The 27,481-nt window shown below is 39.6% G+C and overlaps 3 protein-coding genes across 5 annotated transcripts; 1 reads left to right on the top strand and 2 right to left on the bottom strand.

Annotated features, from left to right (window-relative positions):
• Positions 1-15: 15 nt before the first annotated feature.
• Positions 16-6,460, bottom strand: LOC148998460 (uncharacterized). The gene is made up of 2 exons (XM_089116441.1): positions 6,281-6,460; positions 16-5,976 (listed from the first exon to the last, which is right to left on the bottom strand). The coding sequence occupies exon 2, from the start codon at positions 5,743-5,745 to the stop codon at positions 16-18; it is 5,730 nt and encodes a 1,909-aa protein (XP_088972567.1). The 5' UTR covers positions 5,746-5,976; positions 6,281-6,460.
• Positions 6,461-7,733: 1,273 nt separating this feature from the next.
• cln6a (CLN6 transmembrane ER protein a) lies at positions 7,734-9,840 on the bottom strand. 2 transcript variants are annotated; one of them, XM_039688504.2, is made up of 7 exons: positions 9,519-9,840; positions 9,209-9,329; positions 9,018-9,116; positions 8,692-8,880; positions 8,553-8,608; positions 8,336-8,455; positions 7,734-8,147 (listed from the first exon to the last, which is right to left on the bottom strand). In XM_039688504.2, exons 1-7 carry the CDS (start codon positions 9,563-9,565, stop codon positions 7,880-7,882), a joined length of 900 nt encoding a protein of 299 aa, XP_039544438.2. In that variant the 5' UTR covers positions 9,566-9,840; the 3' UTR covers positions 7,734-7,879. The 2 variants fall into 2 exon arrangements, with proteins under 2 accessions (XP_039544438.2, XP_088985632.1); XM_089129506.1 differs by having other exon boundaries at positions 9,209-9,332; positions 9,519-9,712.
• A 416-nt stretch (positions 9,841-10,256) lies between these two features.
• Positions 10,257-26,682, top strand: nr1h3 (nuclear receptor subfamily 1, group H, member 3). Of its 2 annotated transcripts, XM_039688499.2 has the most exons (11): positions 10,257-10,392; positions 15,697-15,846; positions 17,828-17,910; positions 19,282-19,443; positions 19,687-19,953; positions 20,374-20,576; positions 22,857-23,036; positions 23,278-23,377; positions 24,329-24,442; positions 24,931-25,025; positions 26,403-26,682. In XM_039688499.2, the coding sequence occupies exons 3-11, from the start codon at positions 17,868-17,870 to the stop codon at positions 26,547-26,549; spliced, it is 1,311 nt and encodes a 436-aa protein (XP_039544433.1). In that variant the 5' UTR covers positions 10,257-10,392; positions 15,697-15,846; positions 17,828-17,867; the 3' UTR covers positions 26,550-26,682. The 2 variants fall into 2 exon arrangements, with proteins under 2 accessions (XP_039544433.1, XP_088985631.1); XM_089129505.1 differs by lacking the exon at positions 10,257-10,392 and having other exon boundaries at positions 15,707-15,846; positions 19,240-19,443.
• The last annotated feature ends 799 nt before the right edge of the window (positions 26,683-27,481 follow it).

The raw sequence follows: 27,481 nt of genomic DNA on the forward strand, positions 1-27,481 counted from the left end.
CCACTATTTATCTTCTTATGCCTTCCCCGGCAGGAGTAGGATTAGCTCTGAGACAGGCCTTAAATAAACCTTTGCAGATTCTTCTTTAATTATCTTTACCTCCACCTTCCTCACTTTATCGTCACTACTGCGTATGGTTTTCACGATGAGTCCAATCGGCCACTCATTTCGTTTCACATTTGAGTCCTTAAGCAAGACAACATCACCTTCTTCAAGATCTCGCCTTTTCTCAGTCCATTTCCTCCGTACTTGCAATGTTGCAAGATAGTCTCTCCTCCAAGCCTTCCAGAAAGCATCTGCCAAACACTGAACCTGTCTCCATTCTTTCTTGTAGAGGTCCTTCACATTAAAGTCCCCAAGAGGTGCTGGTATAGTGCTAGCCTTTTGGGTGAGAAGCATTGCTGGGGACAGAACTTCCAGTGAGTCAGGATCAGAGGAAATAGGAAGTAAAGGTCTAGCATTCATTATTGCCATGACCTCTGACATGAGAGTAGTCAAAACCTCATGGGTAAGACGGGAAAGACCGTTTCTTAGCAGCAATGCATCCAGAATGCGTCTTGCTATGTTGATCATTCTTTCCCAAGCTCCTCCCATGTGGGAAGAGTGGGGAGCATTAAATGTCCATACACAACCATGCTCCTGTAAGTAACCCTTTAGTTCTGGATCATCGGTCTTGATGTTCAGTTCTCGACAGGCTCCGATGAAATTAGTCCCTCTGTCAGATCTGAAGTGTTTGACTGGTCCTCGAACTGCCAAGAACCGCCTGAGGGCGTTAATGAAACTTGAGGTTGACATGGACTCGATGACTTCCAGGTGGACAGCCCTGGTACTTAAGCAAGAGAAAATGACGACCCATCTTTTGCTCTCAGCACTGCCCCCTCTAGTGCGGCGGGATACTATATTCCATGGCCCAAAAACATCTAGGCCCACATGAGTAAATGGAGGATCCACTTTCACTCTGTCCAAAGGTAAATCTGACATTTTCTGTTCTTCAAATTTTCCTCTTAACTTCCTACAGATAACGCACTGATGGATCACATGATTGATCAGCTTTGTTCCTTTTACAATCCAGAGCCCTGCTGAACGTAGTGCACCGGCAGTTAGATGACGTCCTTGATGTGCCACTTGGTCATGGTAGTGTCTGACCAACAATGTAGATACATGTTGACTCGCTGGAACAATTAGTGGGTGCTTTTCCTGTTCAGACATTTCTGCTGGTTGTAAGCGACCTCCCACTCGAATCAATCCTTCGCTGTCTACAAAGGGAGATAGGTTCTTCAGAGCACTTTGCTGTGAGATTTCCTCACCTTTCTCCAAGCTCTTGAGTTCATCTTTATAGTGCTCTTGCTGCACACATTTAATGATGAAGGTTTTTGCTTGTGTACGCTCAGTCTGAAGACCCTTTTTGCACCAATGCCAGCCTTTGCAATCCCCTGTATTTCCTTCTCGAGAAAATGATTTTGCCACATGGAAAAGCATAGCTATGCTTCTTACAAGGGATCTCCACTCTGAAAAGCGCTCAAATCTGTGTGATCCTAGAGATAGTTCTGTCATGGTAGTGACCAAGGTTAGCACCTGAGAGCGAATCTCCTTATCCTCCTCTGGCTTTACAAGCTCAAACGCTTCATTTTCAGGTGTGCCTCCAAGATTAGCCTGATGGAGAAATTCTGGACCAGAGAGCCAGTTAGTGTGAGGTAGGACAGCTGCTGGAATGAATCTGGTACCAAGGTCTGCTGGGTTCTGACCTGAATCAACGTGATGCCACTGTTCTGGCTTTGTGAAACATCTGATTTTCGCCACTCTGTTAGCCACATACATGTAGAACCGTCGAGATGTGTTATAAATGTATCCTAAAACAATTCTGCTGTCAGTGTAGAATTCTACTGCAGTTAAATCCAGATCTAGCTCTTGTTTAATCAGTTCTGCCATCTCCACAGCAAGAACTGCTGCACACAGCTCTAGACGTGGCACTGTGTGAGCGGGGTATGGAGCCAACTTTGATTTGGCCATTACAAACCCAATGTGACATTGACCTTCTGTAGTTACAACCCTAAGGTAAGCAACAGCTGCTATGGCCAAAGTGGAAGCATCAGCAAAAATGATTACCTCTCTCTTGGAAGTGTAGGACATAGAGACTGGTACATAGGGTCTGCGAATCTGAACTTCTTTGAGATCGGTTAAAGACTCTGTCCATGCATTCCATTTCACCTCTTTATCAGCTGGGAGCGGTGTGTCCCAGTCAATCTGCTCTGATGATAGCTCTCTTACCAAGGCTTTACCCTGCATGGTAACAGGGGCAACAAGTCCTAAAGGATCATAGAGACTGTTAACTGTTGAAAGTATGCCCCGTCGCGTAAATGGTTTCACCTCTGTAGATACTTGAAAAGTGAAACAGTCAGTCTCTAAGTTCCAACTCAACCCTAAGCTTCTTTGGAGAGGTAGAGGATCGACATTCAAATCGAGATCCTTCAGGTCATTTGCTCTTTCGGATGGAGGGAATGCTTCCATGACTTGATGACTATTTGACGAAATCTTGTGGAGCTTGATGTTTGACTCAGCCAACATATTTTTAGTGTTTCTCAGGAGACAAATGGCTTCAGCTGCACTGGATACTGAAATCAGGCCATCGTCCACATAAAAGTTTTGATGGACAAACTGTTTGGCTTCTCTACCATGCTCCTCTTCTCCAAACTCAGCTGCTCGTCTCATTCCAAAGATTGCCACAGCTGGAGATGGACTGTTCCCAAAAACATGAACTGTCATTCGGTACTCTGTAATTTCTTTGGACAGATCGTTATCTCTGAACCACAAGAACCTCAAATAGTTTTGATGATCTTCTCTGACCTTGAAGCAGTAGAACATTTGTTCTACATCAGCTGTTACTGCAATCTGCTCCTTACGAAAACGCATCAGGACCCCGAGTAGCTTGTTGTTTAGATCCGGTCCACTAAGAAGTGTGGTATTCAAAGAGATGCCTTCACATGGTGCACTAGAGTCAAAGACGACCCTAATCTTCCCAGGTTTCATAGGGTGGTACACCCCAAATATCGGCAAATACCAGCATTCTTCATCAGGCTTCAGTGGGGGAGCTAGTTCGGCATGTTTGTTGATGAACATGTTTTGCATGAACTCCACAAAGTGCTCAGCCATCTCAGGTTTCTTTTGTAAGGTGCGTTGCAGGGCGTTAAGGCGCTTCATAGCTTGGTCCCGGTTGTTCGGCAGTGGGCTTTTGGGTAAACGGAACGGCAAAGGAGCTACCCAGTGGTTCGACTCATCCATGTACATTTCTCTGTTCATAACATCAAGGAAGATCTCATCTTCAAAAGACAGGGAAGGTTTATTATCATCAGGGGTCCTCTGAAAGACCTTGTCACCCAGGTGATCTGACTGGTAGAGATTATTCGGAGTGCCAAACTGTTCTTTGACCTGAATTCCTTTAGGACAAGGTGAGAAAAAAGAGGTACGTCCATTTTGCAGTATGTTTGTCCTGAAAACGTTTGCAGTCTCGGACTTGTGTACTCCTCCCATACACACTTCTCCCACAATGACCCAGCCTAAGTCAAGGCGCTGAGCATATGGCGTGTTACCTGGTCCATTATACTGTTCCCGAACCTTGTGCACATTTAGGATGTCCCTTCCTAAAAGGAGAAGAATGGGAGCTTTTGCATCATAAGGTGGTATTTTGTCTACCATTGACTTGAGATGAGGGAAGTATTGTGCTATTTCTGGTGTTGGAATTTCATCTCGATCTTCGGGCAACATATTGCATTCTAAGAGAGTGGGAAGTGGCACCTGCGTTTTCCCATCAAGTGAACAAACAATGAAATTGTCTGCTTTCCTTCCCATTGTCTTTGATGAACCAGCACATGTACGAAGAGTATAGGGGAAAGAGCCTCCATTGATCCCAAACAACTCAAAAAAGTCAGACCTTGCTAGAGACCGGTTACTCTGGTCGTCCAGAACCGCATACATCCTCTTAGCCCTTTTAGGACAGTTAAATGGATAAACGTCAACCAGACAGATTTTCGAGCATGATCTAGGTCTGGGAGCTTTGCCACATATTTCCGTGCACTTGGAAGTAACATCAGATGATATATCTCCTTCAGACTCCCCACCCTGCTCTCGTTCTGTTACTGAAGCTTCCTCTGCCCATGGAGCAGGCCCTGGGTGCAATGCAGAGACATGGCGATCACTGTTACACTCTCTACATTTAACAGCTGCCCCACATTCTTTGGCTATGTGTTTTGTGGAACCGCAACATCTGAAGCAGATAGACTGTTCTTTGAGGTAAGTTTTCCTTTCATCCAGGGTCTTTCCTCTAAACCCACGGCACTTTGACAACGGATGCGGCTTATTGTGAATTGGACATTGCTTACTAGGGTCCAAAATCTTTTGTTCTGGGGAGTGGTTGGTTCTGTTTTTTGAAACTGTGTCTAGCACCTCAGTTTTCCTTACTGACACAGGTATTTTGTTGCTGACCCGTGAAAACTTCTCCTGTTTAAGACGACTCTGCATAGATAACAAAAAACTTGGATCATTTCTTATTCTCGCTTGGTCGCTAATGAACCGCACAAAAAAGCCAAATGGTGGAAAAGAGACATGATGATCCTCTTTATACTTAGCTCCATGAGTGATCCATCTTTCCTGCAAATTGAAAGGAAGCTTCTCAATGATAGGATTGACTCCCCTCGCAGTGTCAAGAATTGCTAAACCTGGTAAATGTCCACCTGCCTTAGCAGATTCCAATTCCATAAGCATGTCTCCAAGCTCCCTGAGTCTTTGCCCATCTCTGTTAGAAATGTTTGGAAACTCCTCCAGTTTTCTCAACAGCGCATTCTCAATTACTTCTGGGCTCCCGTAACACTCTTCCAATCGCTGCCAAAGCATGCTGACACCTGCTATAGGATAGTGTGCATGCACCGATCTGATCCGTTTTGCTTGCATGGATGACTCTGGGCCGAGCCATTTTGTGAGAAGGTCGAGCTCTTCTCTGGCTGTTAATCCGAGGTCCTTTGTGACATCTTGAAAAGAGGATTTCCAGGCCCAGTAGTTCTCAGGTTGATCATCGAACTTCACAAGACCAGAACTCACCATCTCTTTTCTTACCATGTAATTAGCTAAATCAGATGTGTATGGCAGGTTAACCATGGGAGCTCTAAAGCTGGGAACAGGAGAAGCTTGAAAGGCAGAACCATGACCATGATCTTCGGCTGTCTGGTTATCCATTGTCTCATGTTTTATTTTTAACTCCTCCATTTCATACGATGGATATACATGTGGAGGTGTTACTGTAGCTTCACAGTGAAGAGGTTTAGCGCTTCTCATTGATGGCTGTAGAATTGGAGTTTCAGGAAACTGATGCTGTTCCATTGTATGTTTCTGAATATACTCTTTAGTACGCTGAGTGCAAACTAAGTTTGTCTCATGGTCCAATTCGTCTATATTTCCATCCTCTATGTCAGCTGCTGCCTCATAAATTGCTGCTTCAGCGGACGCTGCTGTTGCTTCTTTTTGAGATTGTAGCACGAATAGATCTGCTTCTACTTCTGCTTTTTTCCTCATCATAGCTGCTTCCTTTTCTGCATAAGATGCTTTAGCTCGAGCTGCTTCCGCTTTAGCTCGAGCCCGAGTTGCTGCCACACTTGCTGATGACCGGCTCGATCTTTGAGATGACTTGCAGCTAGAAAGTCGTGATCTAATCTCAAAAGCTTCGGATTTGTCTTTCTCATCACTGTGTGACTCCATACTTTCCTTGCTTCTGAAGAGTTGTGCATACAATGATACAATGGCTATGTAGTTCCGCTGTCTTCACCCGCTGTGATCCATGTCTTTTTACTATTCTGTTCTGGCCAATGCGTAGCTGAGCAAAGGTTTAACAGATAGCGTACAACTTGAAGAAAAGGAACTCCAGAAAGCAGTGTTTATAACTTTAGTGACTTTACTGATGGTTCACTTCTCAATATTCTTTCTGTAAAACTATGAACAAGAAAAGAAATATGAATGAACATTATGTTCACATCTACATACACATCCAGCTTAACATTACAGTTCGATTTTGTACATAGTTACTTTTACATAATTTTAAGTAATATAGACAGAGAAGTAATATTTAAATGAGATTATATACAAATAGAAGAGAAACTAGCATGTCAGTACACTCAAACATAACATGTTACCAATAACACGAATCAAGTGAGCTTATAACAAAAATATAGAAATAATCTCGATCTAATTATCCTTAAACATTTTAAATCCCTAACTAGTAAAAAAAAGCACTTACAGACATATATTTCCGAGGTTTAAACGATGGAATCAATAGCCGATTGAAACTGCGTGCACGTTGTACTCGACTACATTCACTGAGGGAAACCGAAACTAAACTATAAAACACAAAGTGCAGTACCTTAAATGTCCAGAAGGAGGCGGAAAGGAAACACGGCTAGACATAAGTAACAGCACACTCAGTCTCCGCATAAAGTACAGTCTCTGCAGCCCCTTTTTATAGATGGTGTCGGTATTACTATTCCACTGCAACTTATGATCTATTATTGTGCCTAAGTACTTGTGCTCTGCAACAATAGCCACATCCTCTCCATCTATAACCAAGCACTGGTGTGGCTGGCTCCCAGTTCTATAATCTATTATAATTTCCTTTGTTTTGTTTATGTTTAGAAGAAGACAGCTGGACCTGCACCAGTCTGTGAATGAATTCACCCAGGCCCTATAATTGGTCTCATCACAGTTCTGTATTAACCCCACTATTGCAGTATCATCTGCAAATTTTATTGTGAGATGCTCAGATGTATTACTTCTACACTCGTTGGTGTAAAGAGTGAACAATACTGGTGAGAGGACACTGCCTTGTGGGGATCCTGTGTTGGTCATAATCTGAGAAGACACAACTTCATTTACCCTGACACACTGTGTTCTCTCCGTCAGAAAGGACTCAACCCACCTGATTATATTAGGATTTACCCCTAACTGCCCCAGCCTCTCCATCATAATGTGAGGCCTGATGGTATTAAAGGCAGAGGAGAAATCTATAAAGAGAACCCGGGCATATCGTTTGGGCTTATCCAGATGGCGATAGATATTATGAAGCATATACAGAAGTGCGTCATCTGTACTACGCTTATTCCTATAGGCAAACTGTAAAGGGTCGATATTACATTGCACATCATTTAGAATCTGTCTCAAAACAATTTTTTCTAGGCTCTTCATCACTATTGATGTAAGGGCAACGGGACGATAATCATTTAAATCAGCTGGTCTTGCTACCTTGGGTACTGGTACAATGAGCGAGGACTTGATGTATGAACGAATGTACCATTGTTTGTTCCACTGTTGTTCTTATAGGCTATTCATCATTCATCCTTTTCAATAAAATGAAAAATGTATACTAAAATGAAATGTGTTGTAATGTCTTTCTGATGACGTCGCTCACTGAAGCTTTTATTCAGGATTAAAGTGAATGACTTAGATCACAACAACAACAAAATCAGCATTCTCTACGTTCTCTTCAAATATACAGGAATCACCCACATTAATCCTTAGAGGCTATCGGTTTGCTGCAGGAGTAACCCAGTGTTTGCGTCTCTCTCGTATTTATGATGATTATCTTCTGCAGAGGTGGTCTTTCATCGCATTATGACATAATACTGTGACAAAATCTGAAACAAGTCGTTTTGACAACTTGGTTTTAATAAAAACTGTTTTTGAACTAAAGAGGAAGTTTTGAGTTCTGAAACTTACAGGATATTTTTAATACAACCTCTAATATGTAAAAATACTGATTTCTCAATTCATGACCCCAAAATATTTAAAGTATTTTTATTGAAGAAACATCAGTGAAATGTAGTTCGGGATTTGCTGTTAGTATTTAACTCCCTTTGATGTGCAAGGTATAAAAGGACCAAGGCTCAGGGACATAGATGATACCGGGATACTTTTTGCGCAAAACCTCATCATTCCACAGATACGCGACCCAAACCAGAACTAATCCCAGAGTAATGATGAAGTTATAGAAGAGGAAACGGCCATTGCTGTCTAGCACGAAGCCCATCCGCCTCTGGCGCATAACAGTGGCAACCATGGCAAAAAAGATGAAGACATAGAGAACAAAGATCTGCCCCTCAGTAATCAGATACCTGAAGAAATAGACCACATTTACGTTTGAACACTAACACGCTGATGTATTGTTAAAAAAAAATATCTCGTTGAATGTTCTCCTTCACTTGGAAATGTGTTACATTACAGATAGTGGCTTGAGAGTGTTGCTTCAACTTGATTCTACATCTCAAAAAATACTTAAAATTGATTTGAATGATTTACTTACCAATAGTACACTGCACTAGGGCCAAGTAGCAGCCAACCGGAGTAAGGCATCTTCTCATCTTTAGCTTGTGTAAAGCAGCCAGTGAAATACAAGAAGAGGATGATGAAGAACGGGACATACCTATGATGATAACGGTGGAGGAGGGGATGTTTTAAACTCTATACTGTATGTAAACTTGCAGATTACAAATTACAGATTGAATGGAAAATATACTTACCACATGCAATGCCCTAAGTGCTCATCATAGTAATACAAAAGCTCAAAAGAATCAATCTGAAAACCACATAAAGCATGAATTACCATTACCATCAAAACAAACCCGCCATTTGTTTGATCTGTAAATCGAACCACAGTACCAGTGAGGTAGGCTTCAGATCCTTGATAATGGGATTTTCTCTGACAGAAAGATGAAGCTGGTATCCACTGAGGATGAGACGATGGTTAATGGAGTCTCCCACTAGGTGTATGCTGGCTCCCATGACAAAGGTGATGATGCTGAGATAAACAGCCGAGCGAGGAAGGGCCGTGGGGCTCCGCTCGATCAGCTAAAAAAAAGGTTACAGACAGATCAAACCAACACTTTACTTTTACTGATTCATCTCAAAACATAAGGGTTAGAAATGGGGAACACCCTATACACATCCTTTTGATTTTCCTTTAAATCGTAAAAGAAATTGTGTACCTTCAGTAATAAGAATGGTGTAATGACATTATATGCCATGTGAAAGTAGTCTCCAACACTTGGCTTATTTAGAGGAAACCATTCTAGAGGCATTACGATCTGGATAAAGAACATACAAAAATGTTATTGATATTAAAGAAGAGAAAGGACATCTTGATGCACAGATCACACATTGTTTTAACTTGAAGTACCATAGCAATTGGCCTCCCAAAGTCTAGTATCCAGTTCTGCACAGTGAAACAGAGCCATAGATCTGTGTGAAACTGGGACTGTGCTGCTGATGCTGAAGAAACTGTTTTCTCAGTCCCAGCCCTGCTTTTAAAACAAAGTACAGCGTTTTAGTACATATACAGTCTGTACATTAGGAAAATGTCATTTTAATCGCATGCCATGCTTTTGAGCTGCCAGACAAAATACAATTTTGACGATTATAAAGCTTAAAAGGAACAAAAAAAATTGCACAATTAAATGGTGATATTACACAACATTTCAGCATCTGACCTCAAATATGCCGGAGCCAAAGCTGCAGCCTGTGGTCTTCTCCGCATGGTCAATCGATTTTTGTTTTTATAGCAATGCCAAGGTTACTTTGTATTCTTTAGAACTCTACTATGGTTTTGAAGTCAAGTGTTAATTCATTCAATCACATTCCAGGTCACACATCGAAGCTGTAAAAGTCTAAACCCATCTTTACTTTCGTTATACCCCTATTAACTGCATCTACCTCAGCTTCAGTTCAATGATACAGTCAAATATATCCTTATTTTTGCAAGATGTTGATATTTGTGTTTGTTTGAATCACGTGAGGTTCTTCTTCAGTCATGGCTGCAAGTGCACCACATTTAGCACGCTTACTGCCATCTGCCGGACTTTATTAGTATTGTCTGTCCAGCCTGCAAGATACTCCGGCTTTTTTATTGACAGAGTAGTATAATATTCCGAATTCAGCCCTCAGCAATGTCAACACGCATTTAAGTGAAAGTAATTAGTATTAAAAGAAAGTAAGGCTGTTCACGACTGTCTTCAGTAACTGAAGCGTACAATGTTTTTTGACTGGGTGGGTTTTTTATTCTTTTAATTCTCAATTTTCCACAGTTATTTATTATTTTAAATGATATACAGAATTATAAAAAAAAACGGATTAGTAAACATATTTATAATACTGCTTCGTCGCCTATACCTGTCAAAGTGATGGCGTTGTCGAACTTTTATTTTGAAGGCACAATACAATAATAGTGATTGTGATTGTATGTAGCCATCTTAGAGCTCTCTCTCTCTCCACGGCCTACCTAATTTAGGCGTATCTCTCTTCACATCGGGCAGTGTAAAGTTCATCGTGTAGGATTAAAGACCTTGTCATCAGCAGCAAAGCGAGGTATTACTAGAAATTGAGCGTTATTCTCATGTGACCACGTTATCTCTTGAGAAAGTTACATGAGTGTTTACGCGTAACGTTACAAGGGCTGTGTATTGAGGTATAAATGTTAGCTCCTGTAGCTGTCATAATGAGAGACATGTCTGTCAGTGCTTCATATAACGCTTGTAAACACCCCGGATCAAACGACAGTTGTATAACTCACTTACCGTAAGGTTGTCAGTTTTAATCTGTTAGTGTTTAGAAGGTAGATTAGTTGCTGGGACTGTTGAATTTATTACACGGGGGTTGTTTTAAGGTGCAAAGGAGAACAGGGTGGTTTGGCTAGCTGATGAGTGCTACCACTAACACACTGCTATTCAATATAGTTTTATAATTCGTGATCTGCCCTGTTGATCATGTCCTGAGTGGATTAGAGGCTAATCCTCAGAGTTACAGTATTGGGGTGAAGTACAGACTAAACGTACTCCGAATTGCATCCTTCACAGAAATGTGTGTGAAAGAACAGTTATGAAAGTATTTGGAGCTGTCTTTTCAACTAAAATTTGACAGGTCGAGTGAGCTAAATTATGATGCGTTATGTTATGATTATGAGCATGCTTATGATGTGCTGATAATTATTAGTAGGCTATGACAGCCGTGTGACTGTTTTATATATATTGTATATTTATTTGTTCTCACTCGCGAATCGAAACGTAGAGGTGTGCCTTTTGCTTGCAGCGATGAGAGGTTGTGAAATTCAGAAGAAAGCGTGTTATTTGATTCCAGGATCGCTCTAATCGGGTTTCTCTCTTAGTCGAGTAGGAACGAAATGGAAAACACGGAGTTTACTTTCGGAATGGGATTGCAGATCGCTTTGAGGCGAGGAGTGGCTTTGGTTCCAGACCGGCTTTTAGTTTGTGTTAGTCATTCCAATTAGTTAATAATTGATCGTTTTAGAACAATTTACCTCGTTGCAACGAACACACAACTTTTATAAAAACAATAATCATGTTTGCAGTTGCGTTGGTATTAAAAACGGCATGGAGCGAAAATTCATCCCATCTAATTTTCTAAGTGCATGTTATAGATCTTATTTGTGAATGATTCATCCATGTCGATGTCTCTTTTCTTTTTTTTCTCTTTTACGGTCTATGTTTTTTCCACCTCGTGATTTTTAATAGTTTTTAATGAAGAAAAATGTCCTTTTAGTGGACTTCTCTCTGGTGACGCATGCCGGATTTCTCCAATCATTTTAGTCCGCTTAAACCCCGCCCCTGCAAGCTTGTGTTGTTCAGTTTTTCCCACTTTCGATTGCAACATCCACTTCTCAAAATCCAACTAACAATTAATGCATAGAACAAAGTCCCCACCTTACCAATACAACCAAATCCATAACATTTACAATATAGAAGAAAATATCTGTTACTTCTCTGCAGTGTTCTTAAAATCAGAATGTGTATGATTACAACTAGACGTTACCGTAATAGGCGTAATCTGTTTCAGGGTGGAAACCAGCCTACGCATCTTCAGGGTTTTTTTTTTTTTTTTTTTTTTTTTTTTTTTTTGGTAATTAGGTTCTGTGTTGAGAGTCTAACCCAACAGTACTTTTAGTAGGTAGGTTAAGCCCAAAAAATAGGCCTTTGACTTCAAGTGATGATGCAAAGGTTTCCTTTGGTAGGGAAGTAGGGTCATACAAATAAATTTATCCTAAGACACAAGTGAGATCACACTTTGTATCAGAAATAAACATATTTTTTTGAAAAATTGCCATTTGCCGTCAATGCGCCAAAATACTCTAGAGCCCATATCTTTGCTTCTGTTATTGCTATAATGACAAATTTGGTGTCAAAGTGTTCATTTGTTGGGTCAAGGAATCCAATAAAATTGGTTTAAAGTAAAAAAATAATAATAATAATTTCCCCATACCATGACAATTGGGGGTAAATATGCACATTTCACATAAAAATTGTGTCATCTGAGTGACTTTACTTATCTATTCGTTCAAAAACTTTAATTTTGTACTTAAAGGTGTAGTTCACTTTTGAAAAAAAAAAAACTTTTGCTGATAATTTACTCACCCCAATGTGATCCAAGATGTCTTTCTTTCTTCAGTCGAAAAGAAATTAAGGTTTTTGATGAAAACATTCCAGCATTTTTCTCCATCTAAAGCACTTCAGTGGGAACCAAACGGTTCATTGTCCAAAAGACAGTTTCAGTGCAAACTGTTCAAAGGGCTTTAAAAGCCAAAAATTGTCCTTCTAATTTGTATTCATTTAAAACACACTTGTGCTTGTGACGTAAGCTCTAGACCAGGGGTGCCCAACCCTGCTCCTGCCGATCAACTGTCCTGCACAGTTCATCTCCAACCCTAATTAAACACACCTGCCTTTAATTTCCAAGTGACCCTGAAGACCTTAATTGGTTGCTTCAGGTGTGTTTGATTAGTGTTGGAGATTGTGGTGAGCAGGAAGGCCGAGGGACGTGAGAGAAAGTCGCGAGGCCGGTGTTGCGATTGCTAATGAGCAGCACCTGCGAAGCACACCGGTCTCGCCCCTCACGGACGACTGCTGGCTACCGAAAATAAAATACAAAATACCGGCCAGCAGCCCCTCGCGGACGACTGCTGGCTTACCAAATAAAATATGAAACACAAACAAAAGCAGGCCTGTTCCTCTCTCGATCATCCACTCCGTCGCTCCCCCTTTATGGCTCCGCTCCTCCGTGAGAGATGCGAGACCGGTGTGCTTCGCAGGTGCTGCTCATTAGCAATCGCAACACCGGCCTCGCGACTTTCTCTCACGTCCCTCGGCCTTCCTGCTCACCACAGAGATAAACTGTGAAGGACAGTCGATTGGCAGGAAACATGAAACAGGATTATGCATTAATTGTGACAGGAGAGAAACGGTAGAACTCATAGAATGTGAAGCATACAGAACAGAACGAATCGTATTGTTAGAACAAGTTAAAGAATTAGGTTATACACATTTATCAGTAGAGGGTTTATTTTCCTTTTCTGCATCAAAACCATCAGCATGGCCAGCTATCATAAGATACCTTAAAGAAACAGACTTATTTAATCGAATTTAAGATAATTTAATCTTTTTTTTGTTTTTTGTTTTTTTGTTTTTTTGTATGTATATATATATATAGAAATCCGCATTGAAGCTCCACACCCCAAACAGTTGGTGGCGGTAATGCACCAAATTGGTATGCCAACCACCAATAAAAGAAGAAAGAAAGAAAAGAAAGAAAGATTGGCAGGAGGAGGGTTGGGCACCCCTGCTCTAGACAGTTTATGTGCAAGCTTTTTTATTGCTTGACCACAGGCCAAAAGTCGGTCTGCCCTCGTAGAGGGCACCCCAGCCCGAATTGGAGGCATCTGTTGAAAACACTTTCAGTTTTGAAATTACCCCAGGTTTACACCTGTCTGATATCAGTCGACTGCCTTCCAGGGCTCCAGAGCTGTGATACATTTCTGAGTTACCTTGAGACGTAAATTATATGATTCCCATGCTTGATGTGGGACCCGCGTCTTCAGCCAGTGCTGTAAAGGGCGCATGTGTGAAGCAGACATAAACAAAGAAATTATGAAATTGTGATTGGACTGTGAGTTTGGCATGCACTTTTTAACAAAAAATTGCATACGTCACCTTTAATTGTCATTGTATTTTAGTCTTGGAACCTATTTTATTGGCTTCCTTGACCACAAAAATGTACATATTGATACCAAATTTGTCATTATAGGTATAGCAGAAGCAAAGATATGGGCCTCAAGTATGGTCGGCGGCCATTTAAAAAAAAAGTGCATATATAAGATACAAAATGTGATCTCACTTGTGTCTTAGGATAAATTTATTTCTATGGCCCTAAAGTACTTCCATACCAAAAAGGGGACCTTTGCATCATGACTTGAATTCAAAAGTCACTTAACCTCCCTACTATTTTAGACTAAATCGAATGCTTTTCGCTTTCTGAATCTGCATCCTATGTATAGTAGGGGTTTCTTCCTCTTAATTCTCATGACACATTTAGAGGAAGCTTGTACAGAATTGAAAAAAAAAAAAACACTTCCTGAAATAAGATGAATCTAAACTTTAACCTATTTTCGGGCTTGAAACTTTTAGGCAGCATTTTACGAAAAAAAAAAAAACACAACTTGCACAGGTAAGAGCAAATGAAATATTTAAGTGATCTGAACTGTTATTCTTGTATCAGTTGTTCACTGTCACTGTTATCCAGCTATCATATCTGCCAGGCCAGCAGATGATCTGACTCTTGATCTGGCAGATGTAGAGCACACTGGTTTACAGGACAAAGGTTACAGCCCACTGATAAGTACAGAACATTGGACATTGAAAGACGCCTTCCATTGGTTTACATCAGGTCATTTTCAGTTTGATTTTAATGTTTAATTCAAGTTAGAGCTACACAATTCATTGAACCCTTGAACAAAGGGGATTTAGGACAATGACATGATTCTTTCTCCATTTTACAACGGAGCCATTGTCTTTTATGATCATACAATTTATGAATTAAAAATGTGTTTCTTACTTTCCAGCTTTTATATTAGAAATGGTTGTTCAGAAAGTACATTATTGTTCATTATTTTGGGCTGCTATTACTAAGATATTCTAACTTATTGTTTTACAGTTGCAGTTGCCATTTTATTTGTTTTAAATTCTAAGTTTCGTACGACTGGTGACATAACCTGGACTTTGGTCTGTTTCTGGTTTAGGTGTAACAGTGAAATGACACGACATCAGGGTCGTATCCTGGTTGATATTATTTTTCTGACTGTTAAAGCACAAACATTTTATGACGTCTAGTTGTGGGACTCCTATACTGCTTAATTTTAATTAAAAAAAGAAACATAAATCATATCCAGGCTTTGCAGAAGGTTGTGGTTTGAGTGCCCTGACTGGTTTCTATAATTGCCGTCCTTTTACTTTAAGTGTTTCCACTGAGATGTTATGTGTGCATCTGTTCAGTGACTCCATATCTTTGAATTAAATTTCAAGATGTGGTTTGGGAGATGCTTACAAAAGGTGGAGGTTTGAGCTCAGACCTCCGTGGGGATTTCACAGTCATGTGAATGACCGCTAGTAACCTCTCACGTGCCCTCTTGCTCTCTTTTTCTCCCTCCTTTTTCCTTCTCTCACTCTCTTACTCACTCATTCACCTTCTCTTCTGTCATTCTATCCATTGGCTTGTTTTCTCTCCTGCTTGTTTTTATCTAATCCTTCCGAACAGCTCTGCTTTGGAGCTATACAACCTACAAAACAGAAGTCACTCTAGTTTTTCCTCTCTTTGTTTTTCTGTCAGTCAGAAACCTGTGACACTGAAGTGAAGAGTCTATTATAGCAGAGAAGTTTCCTCTGATGGCATCCAGACTATTGGAGAGAGAAAACGTGATGTGCTGTTAGTGATGCAGAGAACAACATGGATAGACAATAACAAACCATCATTCTAGGGGTAAGTGTGGCGCTCACTCCCATTAACCTGCTTCAGTGCCCATATACACACACTCTACATGTATCAGTGCATTTTGAGTGTTTTTATTGGATGCTGAAAAGATTTGACCTTTTCTTTCGTTCACTTTACCTTAATGTTCATGTTTAATTGTGTCATGCTAATGTTCCAGATGTTTGCATGTGTAACAGCCTAATTCATGAATTATTTAACTAATCTTATTGGTATATTAGCATAAAAATTCACCAGAATAAAATTCTTGGTGATTATTATGTTAGGGCCACTATTATAAATGTATTAAAATTTAAGAAAAAAATTACAACATACTAAAAACTAAAATGTATAGTTTGTATGCTACAACTGAATTTAGGAATACTGTTTGATTTAGGAAAAAAAGTGATCATAATAATAGAGTAAGGGTGTAATGATACCCTCATGTCATGATTCGATACAAATCTCAATACGGAACTCACAATACGAAACGATCTTGATATTTTAAACATATTATTAATATTAGTTTATTATAATCAAAATAATAATATTATTATTATTAGAACCCACAAATATACATTATATATAGTAGTTTAATCTCCCTAAACTTTAATTTTTCTCATGCAGCACTCGTACTTTCAATTCAGCCAAGACAAGCTGCTCTCACACACACAGACTCTTTCGGCGCTCGCTATGTCCCGCCTCTTCCTCTATTACTGCACTATATAAGAATAAACCATCTAAAATGATTTGAATAATCATACTATTAAAACGAAATGTGATAGTGACCTATATATGCGCCAGCGCATCCGTTTTAGATGATGAATGCAATACATCACAGTTCTAATCGTAAGACACATGTAAATATGATACCCTAGCCTAGACTCCATTTAAACAGTGGATTTTAATGAATAGTTGGGTATTTTATGAAAAGTTGTTTGTTTGGTCCGAAACTTTGTTTACTGCATATCTTTTTCAATATAATTTTAGGAGGGTCTGGAACACATTTGGCCTGTCAATTAACAACATTGTCATTTAAAGAAGTTTCCTTTAGAAGTCCTTCTTTTTTCACTCTCCTTTTTTCTTGTAGTATGTTATTTTTGTGAGTCATGGTTCTTTTCTTTTTTTTGCTGATAAGGTCATTTTGTAGAATTGAATCAGCATTTTTTTAGCTGGATTCTTAAGGCATGGTCACATTTACTCTTGCCCAACAAAGTTTCACAGGCAAAGTAGGCAGGACCCGCGTGTGGTTGTGAACTGCCCATACAGAGGTCACTGCCAGATTAAGTAACTTGCTATTTGGTTAGTACTGCGGTTTTTGCATCACCAAACTTTAACTGATGCGAAATTCGCTTTATCCTATCCACCATTCGAAGTCCATCAGGAAAATTCCTTTACTGTAGGTAAATTTTATGTCATATCACAGTAGATGTGATCAAGCCTTTATCCAAAGCATTCGTCCCCAAATCAGATGTCCATCTCATTTCCTAAAACTCTCAAAGCAACACCCATGAAAGTGAAATTTTTTTGCTCTTTCAATTCCTATTCTCAAGTAGGCAGTTCATACAGCATGCTTAGTTGGCAAAAAACATGCACTCAATTTAATTAATATTTCTCAATTTCTCTTTTTTTGCTTTGCACAGTTTAGCTTGAGAAAAAAATTCCAATGATGTGAAAGGGTGACTGTGTAGTTTTTTTGTGAGATTCCCATACAGAAGTGTGACTACTTAAGGAACTGTACTGAGAGTCATTATAGATCAGCATTGCGTGCTTCGTTTATTGTCAGTGAGAGTTGGCAGACCTCTGCTGCCCATAGTATGTGACTTGCTTGTGTGTGTGTGTCATTGTTGCTTTGATTCTCCTGTTCTATTCTGTAGGTGGTTTTGATTCAGTATTGAACTGTATATTCAAAGTTAGTGTTAGTTTGAGGCAGTTCTTGTGCCTGAATATTGCAAACAGAATCCTTGACACAAACTTTCATTGTCCCTTGCAGGTGCAGTGCTGGTTCGTAATGACAAGTGGCTGTGTGGAAGATGTCCACCCTTTCTACGACTGATATCACTGATGTTGGTCATGGTAAGACTCTTTTCTTTCTAGAATGTGAAAATGTTCACATACAAGGGTAGATAAAAATCAGAAGTTGCCCGAACAAAGTTGAACACTTTAGTCACACTTATAAATGTATAAATGTCATTGCGTTTGATAATAAAATATCTAACCAAGTGGCATTTATTTCTAAGAAAAATAACACAAGCTTATTTTAAGCAAAACATTTTACCAAAGGTTTTGTGAACTTAACAAGTCACTCCATATATATCCACTAAAATCACCTAAAAGTAATTGTGTTGTGAGTAATGCATGTTTTCATTGTTAATAACAAAATATCAAAGCAAGTGATGCTAGACATTTGCTGCGTCCCAATTCGCATACTATCCGTCCTAAATAGTATTCGAAAATAGAATTAGTGCGTCCCAAACCGTAGTATGTTGAAATGAGTGTTTCAAAGAAGTAAGCAAATTGGGGCGCAGGGATTGTTTTATTCCAAAACTGTATGACTTTCCTCTGTAGAAACTAAAAGAAGATATTTTGGCCAAAAAATTTTATTTTATTTTGTATTTGGCGTCAGTACAGTGGAAGTCAGTGGTAACCAAAACTGTTTGCCCAAACTGGGAGTTTACAGTTGAATTTATGTAGTTACATTTGTTGTTGTTGTTTTGCTTGATTTAGATGCTAACGTGTGATTTTTTTTTTTTTTTCTTCGTGAAAATATGTTTTTATATAGAGGTGTGGGTAACTAATATAATTCTTTTTTTTTTCTACTCATGGGCATTTTTGCCTTTTTTATAATTTCCAAAACTTAAATTTCAACAAAAAATAAAACATTACAATAAAGAATAAGTGGGGGAATGCATAGGGAAAAAAATTAATCAGATCAATTTTCTATAATATGAAATGTTTTTTTTTTTTTTGGTGGAACTTTTTTGGGTGATGATAATAGTAAGCGTAAATCTGAAACATACTTTTTGGATTTAAATTTAAGGTATCTTGCGTTGTGAATTTGGAATTTACCCATCATGCAAATGAAGTTTAAGACATCATCTAGCTCCTCATTGACATAAACATCACAGTGAACAATAACCTTAATGGTAGAAATATTACATGTCAAAACACAAAAAGGTTTGGTGTAAGAACAGAAAAAGAGAGACTCTTCCTCCTTTTGGCAGAAGGAAAGAAAAACGCTTAAATTAAATTTCCCTAAATATTTAATGCACGGCTAATAATGATGAATGATTTTTTAATTTTGGCTTCTTCTTACCAAAAGTCATCCGTATGCATGTGTTTGCAGCGCTATATTAAAAAAAAAAAATGTTGTTCTCCCTAATTGGATACCTGTTTGATCATCAGACCCAGCCCTAAAAGAAATGTGTGTTGTCGGCATGTATACAGGGGACTCACTGTGCTGTGCCAGTGAAGAGGGCCCTTCAGCACTGACAGCAGAAGTGAAACAGGAGACTCTCAGTCAAACGGCCCCATACAGCACCTCACACAATGAGCTCATGGAGGCCAGCGACATCAAGATGTACCCCTCAGACGACACCCCTGCACCAGGTGAGGTTGAACAACTGGAGGATACATCTGGACTCATGTCATAGATAATATACTTCACACTGCTTATAGTGCTTAAATGATTCCTGTTAGGTAATGTGGGACATTTACTCATGAATGAACATGCTTGTCAGTGTGTGTGGATAAACTGGCTTAATTTAAGTAAAAAATAAGTTAATTTATTTTGTTATGTTGCTTTTGCAAAGCTCATACGTTAGTGTCTCTGTCCTGTGTGTGTTTGTGCAGGGGGTCAGCCAGCGAAGAGAAAGAAGGGCCCTGCTCCCAAGATGTTGGGGAATGAGGTGTGTAGCGTATGTGGAGACAAAGCATCTGGCTTTCATTACAATGTGCTGAGCTGTGAGGGGTGTAAAGGTTTCTTCAGACGCAGCGTGATCAAAGGAGCTCAGTACAACTGCAAGAACTCCGGCCGTTGCGAGATGGACATGTACATGCGCCGCAAGTGTCAGCAGTGCCGTCTGCGCAAGTGCAGGGAGGCGGGCATGCTGGAGCAATGTGAGTGACGCTCTTTAACCATCAACATCTACACTGCCATTCAAAAGTTTTGGGGTTGGTCTGATCATCAAATGTTTTTGAAAGAAGTCTCTTATGCTCATCAAAAAAGACTTCATTTATTTGATAAATGTAATAAATGTGTAACTTTATAAATGTCTTTACTGTCACTTTTGATCAATTTAATGCATCCTTCCTTGCTGAAAACAGCTATTCATTTATTTTTATTAAACGATTACATTTTTTCAGTGTGCCTTTCTTTTTCACCCATGTCTGGCTTTTTTCATTATTAAGCATGGAAGTCTCAGCTGTCGTCAAATCTCGTCTTATCTATTAAAAGTTATGTCCATATGACATTATGATCATGTGCTGCTTGTTTTGCCTATCATTCTATTAGCAGCTTTATCTCTCTGTCTCTTAAAGGTGTGCTGTCAGAAGAGCAGATCCGACTGAAGAAGATGAAAAAACAGGAAGAAGAGACGGCACGTACCTCTACAGTGGCAACACCCAGCCCTGCCCCTGAGATGCCACCTCTGGCTCCTGAACAGCAGGAGATGATCGAAAAGCTGGTGTCCATGCAGAAGCAGTGCAACAAACGCTCTTTTCTTGATCGGCCCAAAGTCACTGTAAGTGTTTTTTTGTGTTTTTATGAGTCACTGAAATTGTACCAATCTGGTTTTTGTGATGTTGGCCTAACAGACTTAGATAAGATAATACAACTGAAGCTTTGCTTTGTCACATGTTTATCAAACTACTATTCATAGTTTTCACAAGTCGTCACACCCTTATAGAAACGCCCACCTGGAGGGCAAAACAAGTCTCTGCTGCCTACCAGTTATTTTTTACAGGTTTATCAGTACAACTTACTGATGATGCATTCTATCTACAGGTAAACACCAGTGCCCAATATGAAGGCCACATGTTTAGGGCCAGATTTACTAACAGCTTGCAGCACAAACCCTCTTTTATTGTAAAAAAACTACTGTCAGGATATTGCATATGCATTTGTGGTAGTTATGTTTTAGGACTAGGTGAAACAATCCCCTGTTTAAGACCTGAGGTATCGGAGTGGTTTCCTCTCTGTGGTGGTGACAGGTTTTAGGTCTCAGTGGTAACAGTGCATCCATCGGAGTGATCCTCACTGTGGTGATGGTTTAGTGGGATGAGAAAGGGAGAAGCTTAAAACCCCCTTTCTCTGGTGTTTCAATGATAGGCCCACGAAACCTCCAGAGGGCTCATCGGCAGCACCTGGCGTCCCAGGTGTGCCCCCCTCTGCTTTCAACCCTTACATGCCACAGTTGGTATTAGGAGCCCAGTTGGAGTCTCCCCCTTTCACCTATATCCATCGGCTTGGTTTTTCTGCTGCACCTGAGATGGCTTTGATGTTTTGGCCTCGCACTCCCAGTTCCTTAAGCAGCCTGATGGTTGACTTGCCCACAAAGCCTCTGCAGAAGACTTCCACTGGGCAAACCTTGGATTTCCATCCGTGTTGCTGAGCATCAGCTGCCAGTTTGGTGTACTTAGGTCTCTTGCACTCAAATGCTTCCTCACAGCAGCCTCCCAGGGAACGGTAGGCTCTATTATGTACACGATGGAGTGATGGGGACCAGAGAACGAGGTCTGGTCTTAGGTTCGTTGTGGCAATTTCATAAGGGAAATAAAACCTTTGGTTCAAATCTGCCACTGTAGTTTCCCTTACAGATGCAAAATTTATGGGAGGGGAGAGTATTTAAAGGTCCACTGAAGTGCCTTAGAATGCGCAGTTTTGTATGATGTGTTGACATAACTTCCACTGAAACAGGAAGTTAAGGCAGGACATATTGAGTGGCTCCACCCTCATTTCAAATAGCCAATGGCGTTTAGTTTACCTCAGACTGCAAGTCGTACTTGGAAGCGAATCCGAGCGCTGATAAGTTGGATTCAATAGTAGAGGTGTGAATAAATTCTAGCCATTTCATTCTTAACCAACGTACAGATGGTAAATAGAATAAAACTTGAGCGTTCGAGCAACCGAACACACATCTCCAACCCATGTTACTCCGTGACGTGTCAACGGTCGCTTTGGCCAGGTGGTGTTTATAGCCCACGTCTCCACTATAAACCTCTCTCTCTAGAATCTTTAGATTCTAGTCTGCTGCGATGATGTCTTAAAAATCTGTGATCCATTTTAGCAGAAGTGAGAGACTGTATGTTTTGAATGCTTATATCTCCTAAATGCAAATTTTGTCCTTTTGAAACACCAGCTTATTCATAACCTTAAGGCTAACATATTTATACTAAAAGCCAAAAAACTTGGTTTGATTTCAGGGGCCTTTTAAATACTAAGGTTTGCTCTCATCAATTTACCCCCCAAAAAAGGATGTCCTAAACCTGACGCTAATTTGCACTGCTGCTCTTGGTAGATTTGAGTTGGTCATTCTGGAAATGATTCGGCTTCGTCTGTGTTCTTTAATTTGCGTGACCTTCCACTCCCATCGGCGCTTTTGGAATTGCTCTAACCACTTTAAAGAAAGTGCTTAATGCATTAAGACAGTGATATGCGAGGACCAAATTCACCATACCCCTTATTAATTTAATATTATCTATAGGCAAGCAGATGAAGCCAGAAAAGACGAAAAATATATATATTTTAAAGGCTTAACATGCAATTTATGGTGTTGCATTCATTTTCACTAAGGTATATATTGATTTTGATCTTTTAACATCAATGTATTAAAATACTTTAGAGTACTGCCCGTGCTTCAGTTCTATCAGTGTTTTGCCTTCCAGATCTCCATACCAGTCATGTGATTACAAACTATGCTTCGAAAGACGTGTGTTTAATCCTTCAAATATCCATTCTGCCATCTTTCTGAATCTCTGATGCATTGATCCTAAATATTTACATCAAGATTGTTGTTTTTCAGCCATGGCCAATGAATCAGGACCCATTAAACCGAGAGGTTCGACAACAGCGGTTTGCTCATTTCACTGAGCTGGCCATCATGTCTGTGCAGGAGATTGTAGACTTTGCTAAACAGCTGCCTGGCTTCCTGGAGCTCACCCGAGAGGACCAGATCGCCTTGCTGAAGACCTCAACTATTGAGGTTAGACTGACTGACCCTTAACACACTTTGTTTTCAGTCATGTTCTGGTACTGTTCTTTGTGTGCACAGATGGATCACTCTTGTTTGGCAGACTCGTTTCTGCTGTAGTTTTGTAACGGGATGTACTTTAGAAAAAGGACACCCAATGTAAAATTTTGTTTCTCATAAAAAAAATTAAAAAAACAAGCGCAGCCTGTACTGCTTGTTTTACATACCTGTTAAACTTTCTATTCTCCTGTAGATCATGCTGCTAGAGACTTCCAGGCGTTATAACCCAGCAATAGACAGCATCACCTTCCTCAAAGACTTCAGTTACAATAAAGAGGATTTCGCCAAAGCAGGTACTGTTCGAAATGTTGTTGTATTGGGTGCTCGATTTAAACCTGCCTGGTGGATAAAATAAAGAAGAATATTATTTGTTAACATTTGACAACTACAACTAACGATGAAAACTACTCATAAAGCATCATAAAGCAGACCACCTGTAGTAAAAATTACCCCTATTTCCTTCCGTCACATACATGTAACCAAGAGTGGGGCAGGGATTGTGTACATTTTTAAGAAGGGATTGTGTACATTTGGCAATATAGCGAGTGAATTGTGATGTATATTACAATGTCAACTATATGCCTTTCTCCACTGACGTTCTATGATGTTCAAAGCATTTGTAAGGATACTGATTGTTAGAATGCAGCTGTCTGACTCTGAGATGGTGAGCAGGAACATGGTTTGTATAACATTAGCTGTTTGATAATGTAGTCAAGCCATTGGCTAATCATATCAATTGGCATTATGTGTCAGACGTTGTAGAGAGCAGTACATAAAACGCATTACCATTCTGATGCATCGATTTGCTTCCTTTTCTTTTTCTGAATCAGTTTCTGATTCAAACACATGGCTGAATTAAACCACAATGTGTAGTGTTTCCAGCCTGTTCCATTGTTGACTCCTCATATAAAAGGAGGATCAGGCGTCATTCTCTAGAGAACTCTTCTACCGGATTGCTGTGAGACCGGAGCATGGATCCGCTGTTTGGATACTTTATAGCTCCGTTTAATTTGTTTGCTTTAATCTTCCTGGGAATCTGAGCTTGTAAGGCTACACTGCTCAATAATGGATCTTTTAAAATCTTAGTTTGAGACATCACTGTTCTAACCGGACAAAGCTGAAAGCTGTTTTACCCATCCGAACCAGAATAGAAGAGTTTCTAATTCACAAGTTTTTTAATTTGAGACCTGTTTTTTTTTATTCAAGCCCTGAAATGATCTCTGTCCTCTCTGACTCGTCTGCAGGGCTGCAGGTTGAGTTCATCAACCCCATCTTTGAGTTTTCAAAAGGCATGAATGACCTCCACCTCGATGAGGCAGAGTACGCTTTGCTCATCGCTATCAACATTTTCTCAGCAGGTCAGTTTGACACACAAAACCAACATTAGACTGTTTGTCTCCTGGTGAGTTAGTAATGGCCTGCAAATTTGGGCCTATTCTTATAAAAAAAAAGTCAGTATGTCCCATTTTCATGGGTGAAAGATTTATAAAAGCAACAAAATTAGTACAATGGGTTTTATAGACTTCACATTATATAAGAATATTCATGTACTGTTTTCTTATGGAGTTCTAATAATGAAGCCTAGTTTGGGTTTAATGAAATTGTATGATTAGAGATAAACATTAGCTCCGTTTTGAATGGGGAAGGCATTTTAATCATCCGTTAGATTTAGTACATACTAGTTAGATTGAGATTGCTGTCTGGTGTGCTGTTGTTTTATTTTTATAGCTTTTAATGATTCAGCCTACAGTACTTCCCGAAGGCAATTTCTCACAAAATTAATGAAATGCAGCATTATACACTTGTGTCAATCACACTGTGTTTGTTTGTGTGTGTGGGGGGTCAGACCGACCGAACGTGCAGGATCATGAGTTAGTGGAAAGACTACAGCAGCCATATGTGGATGCCCTGCACTCCTACATCAGAATAAAACGACCCAACGTGAGTATCATTTACATCTTTTAAAATACCTGTTATATTTTAAAATGTGATTTATTCCTGTAAATGCAAAGCTGAATTTTTAGCAGTCATTAATACCAATAGTCTTAAGTGTCACAGTCATGATCCTTCAGAAATCATTGTAAAAGGCTGATTTGCTTCTCAAGAACTATTTATTATCATTATCATCAATGATAACCATTGTCCTGCGTATAATTTTTGTGGAAACCCGTAATACGTTTTTTAAAATTTTTCTAAATTATTAACGCATAGAATGTTTAAAGGGGTGGTAAAGTATGATTTTACTTTTCTAACTTTAGTTAGTGTGTAATGTTGCTGTTTGAGCATAAACAACTTTATCAAAGTTACAACGCTCAGAGTTCAAGGAAGATATTTGCTTTTAAAGAAAAGGACTACAACCAACAGCTCGTAGGGACTACACGACATTCCTCTTGGGTTAGTGACATCACCAACCCTAAAATGTACATAAACCCCACCCCCAGGAATACGCAGTTCAAGTTGAGAGTGGTTGTATAAGAATACATTTTTGAGTCAGCTCAAACTTTAGCATCCTTATTTTCACATGCAGTAGAAAGTCACTCACAACAGTTCCTATATGAGTAATTTATAGATTGCATGAAAGAATATCCTAACTGAAGATCAGCAACATAAATTCATCAACTAACCATTCAGAGACGTCCTGTTGTATTCTGAGTCTCTCCATTTTGACTGACTCCATTTTAACATTAAAGGCAGAACAGTTTCTGCCATTTTAGTGTGATCACAGCTGCTGCAAGCTCTTAAACCCCGCCCTCTGCAGCAGCTCATTTGCATTTAAAGGGCCAGGCACAAAACGGTGTGTTTTTGCAAAAAGTGACAACTTTAACATGCTATATAAAAATATCTGTGGGGCATTGCTAAAACTTGACACACACACACACACACAGTGGGATGATTTCTTTAAAATAGAAAATTTTGTCAGGACCACTATATAGTTTGTCTGTTGTGTCCTTTTACGTCCAGTAGATGGCACTGGTGATTCCACACTTGCATCAATAACATACAATAACAATTGACTATATAACCAGTGTTATTTTAGTATTATTTAAATACTATTATAGTATGTGTTAATATTTTTAATTAGCTTTATTTTATGTTTTCAATTTTTTATTTATTTTGCATTTTCAGTTTTAGTCATTTTTAAGGCTTCAACTTAAACTTGTTTTATTTCATTTCTCATCTAATATTATTTCTATTTTATTTGAGCTTTATTTGGATGAACGAAAATACTTTTAATAGTTTTAGCAATAAAAGCACTGTATAACTGGTGAGGTTACTATGTATTCCTAATCATCCACTACTCTTTAATTACCACCAAAGGATCATCTGATGTTTCCCCGAATGCTGATGAAGCTGGTCAGCCTCCGCACACTGAGCAGCGTCCACTCAGAGCAAGTCTTTGCCCTGCGCCTCCAAGACAAGAAACTCCCGCCTCTACTTTCTGAAATTTGGGACGTGCATGAGTGAGCCTGACCTCCCCCTTCAGGACAGAATGAGCCATTGTCAGGGAAACCTGGGTGGGCAAGAGTCGTCTACAGACCGAACACGTGGTCCTTAAGGGCTGAAATGTCTCCCAGAGTCACGAGGAGCCTGGTTTTATCATTCTCTTCCTTGACATCTATATTTTGGACCCAGTGGTCAGTGAGCTGCTTCCTTTGAATGTGCTTTTGATAGACAGTATGGCCAGAAGTAGCTCAGGGACCGATCAAAACAGGTAGTCGGTTTTTTGGGGTTCCGGATGGGTTTGGATTCAGAGACTTGCTTGCTAGAGTGAGCGACCACAAACAATGTTTTTGTTTTCATTTTGTTGTTAAAACTAAATGTTTCCAGTACCAAAAGCTTTGAGCAGGTTTTTGGCAATGGTTTCTACTATATAATTCACAGAAGAGGTTGTCTCTACGGTTGTTCATTACAGAAATGTTTATTTACAGTGTTTTGTGGTTCCACTCTGGCTGATTGTTTGGCTGACAGCATTCTGCTATTTTGAATTCGCATAGATCACTCACAGAAGTCTTCTGTTAATACAGGCTAATTTGATCATTTTCATTACATGATGTTTGACATGCATTTAGTCTTGTGATTCTTGTTAAAATGCAATCTTCTGTTAACACCCAAAGGTTTTTATAACAAAAATCAATCAGTGCTTTACCAGTGCTGGCCACATTGATTCAGACCCCATGTTACACTGATCCAGCATATCACAACATTCACGAGGAATTCTGTTTTCTGCTGGTTGGAATATTCAGAAGAAAAAAAACTAACAAGCCAAATGGCCTAATTTTATGAGGTCGAATGCACTGCCCAATGTTTCGGGAGTGTTTGAAAGTGCTTATCAGTGTAGAATATGGTTGACGGGGATCGGTAAGAGTCACTGTATCCGAATCAGTGTGCTGCTCAAC

This window comes from Pimephales promelas, chromosome 1 (genome assembly GCF_988280905.1).
Source record: "Pimephales promelas chromosome 1, fPimPro1.hap1.1, whole genome shotgun sequence".
Lineage (NCBI taxonomy): Eukaryota > Metazoa > Chordata > Actinopteri > Cypriniformes > Leuciscidae > Pimephales > Pimephales promelas.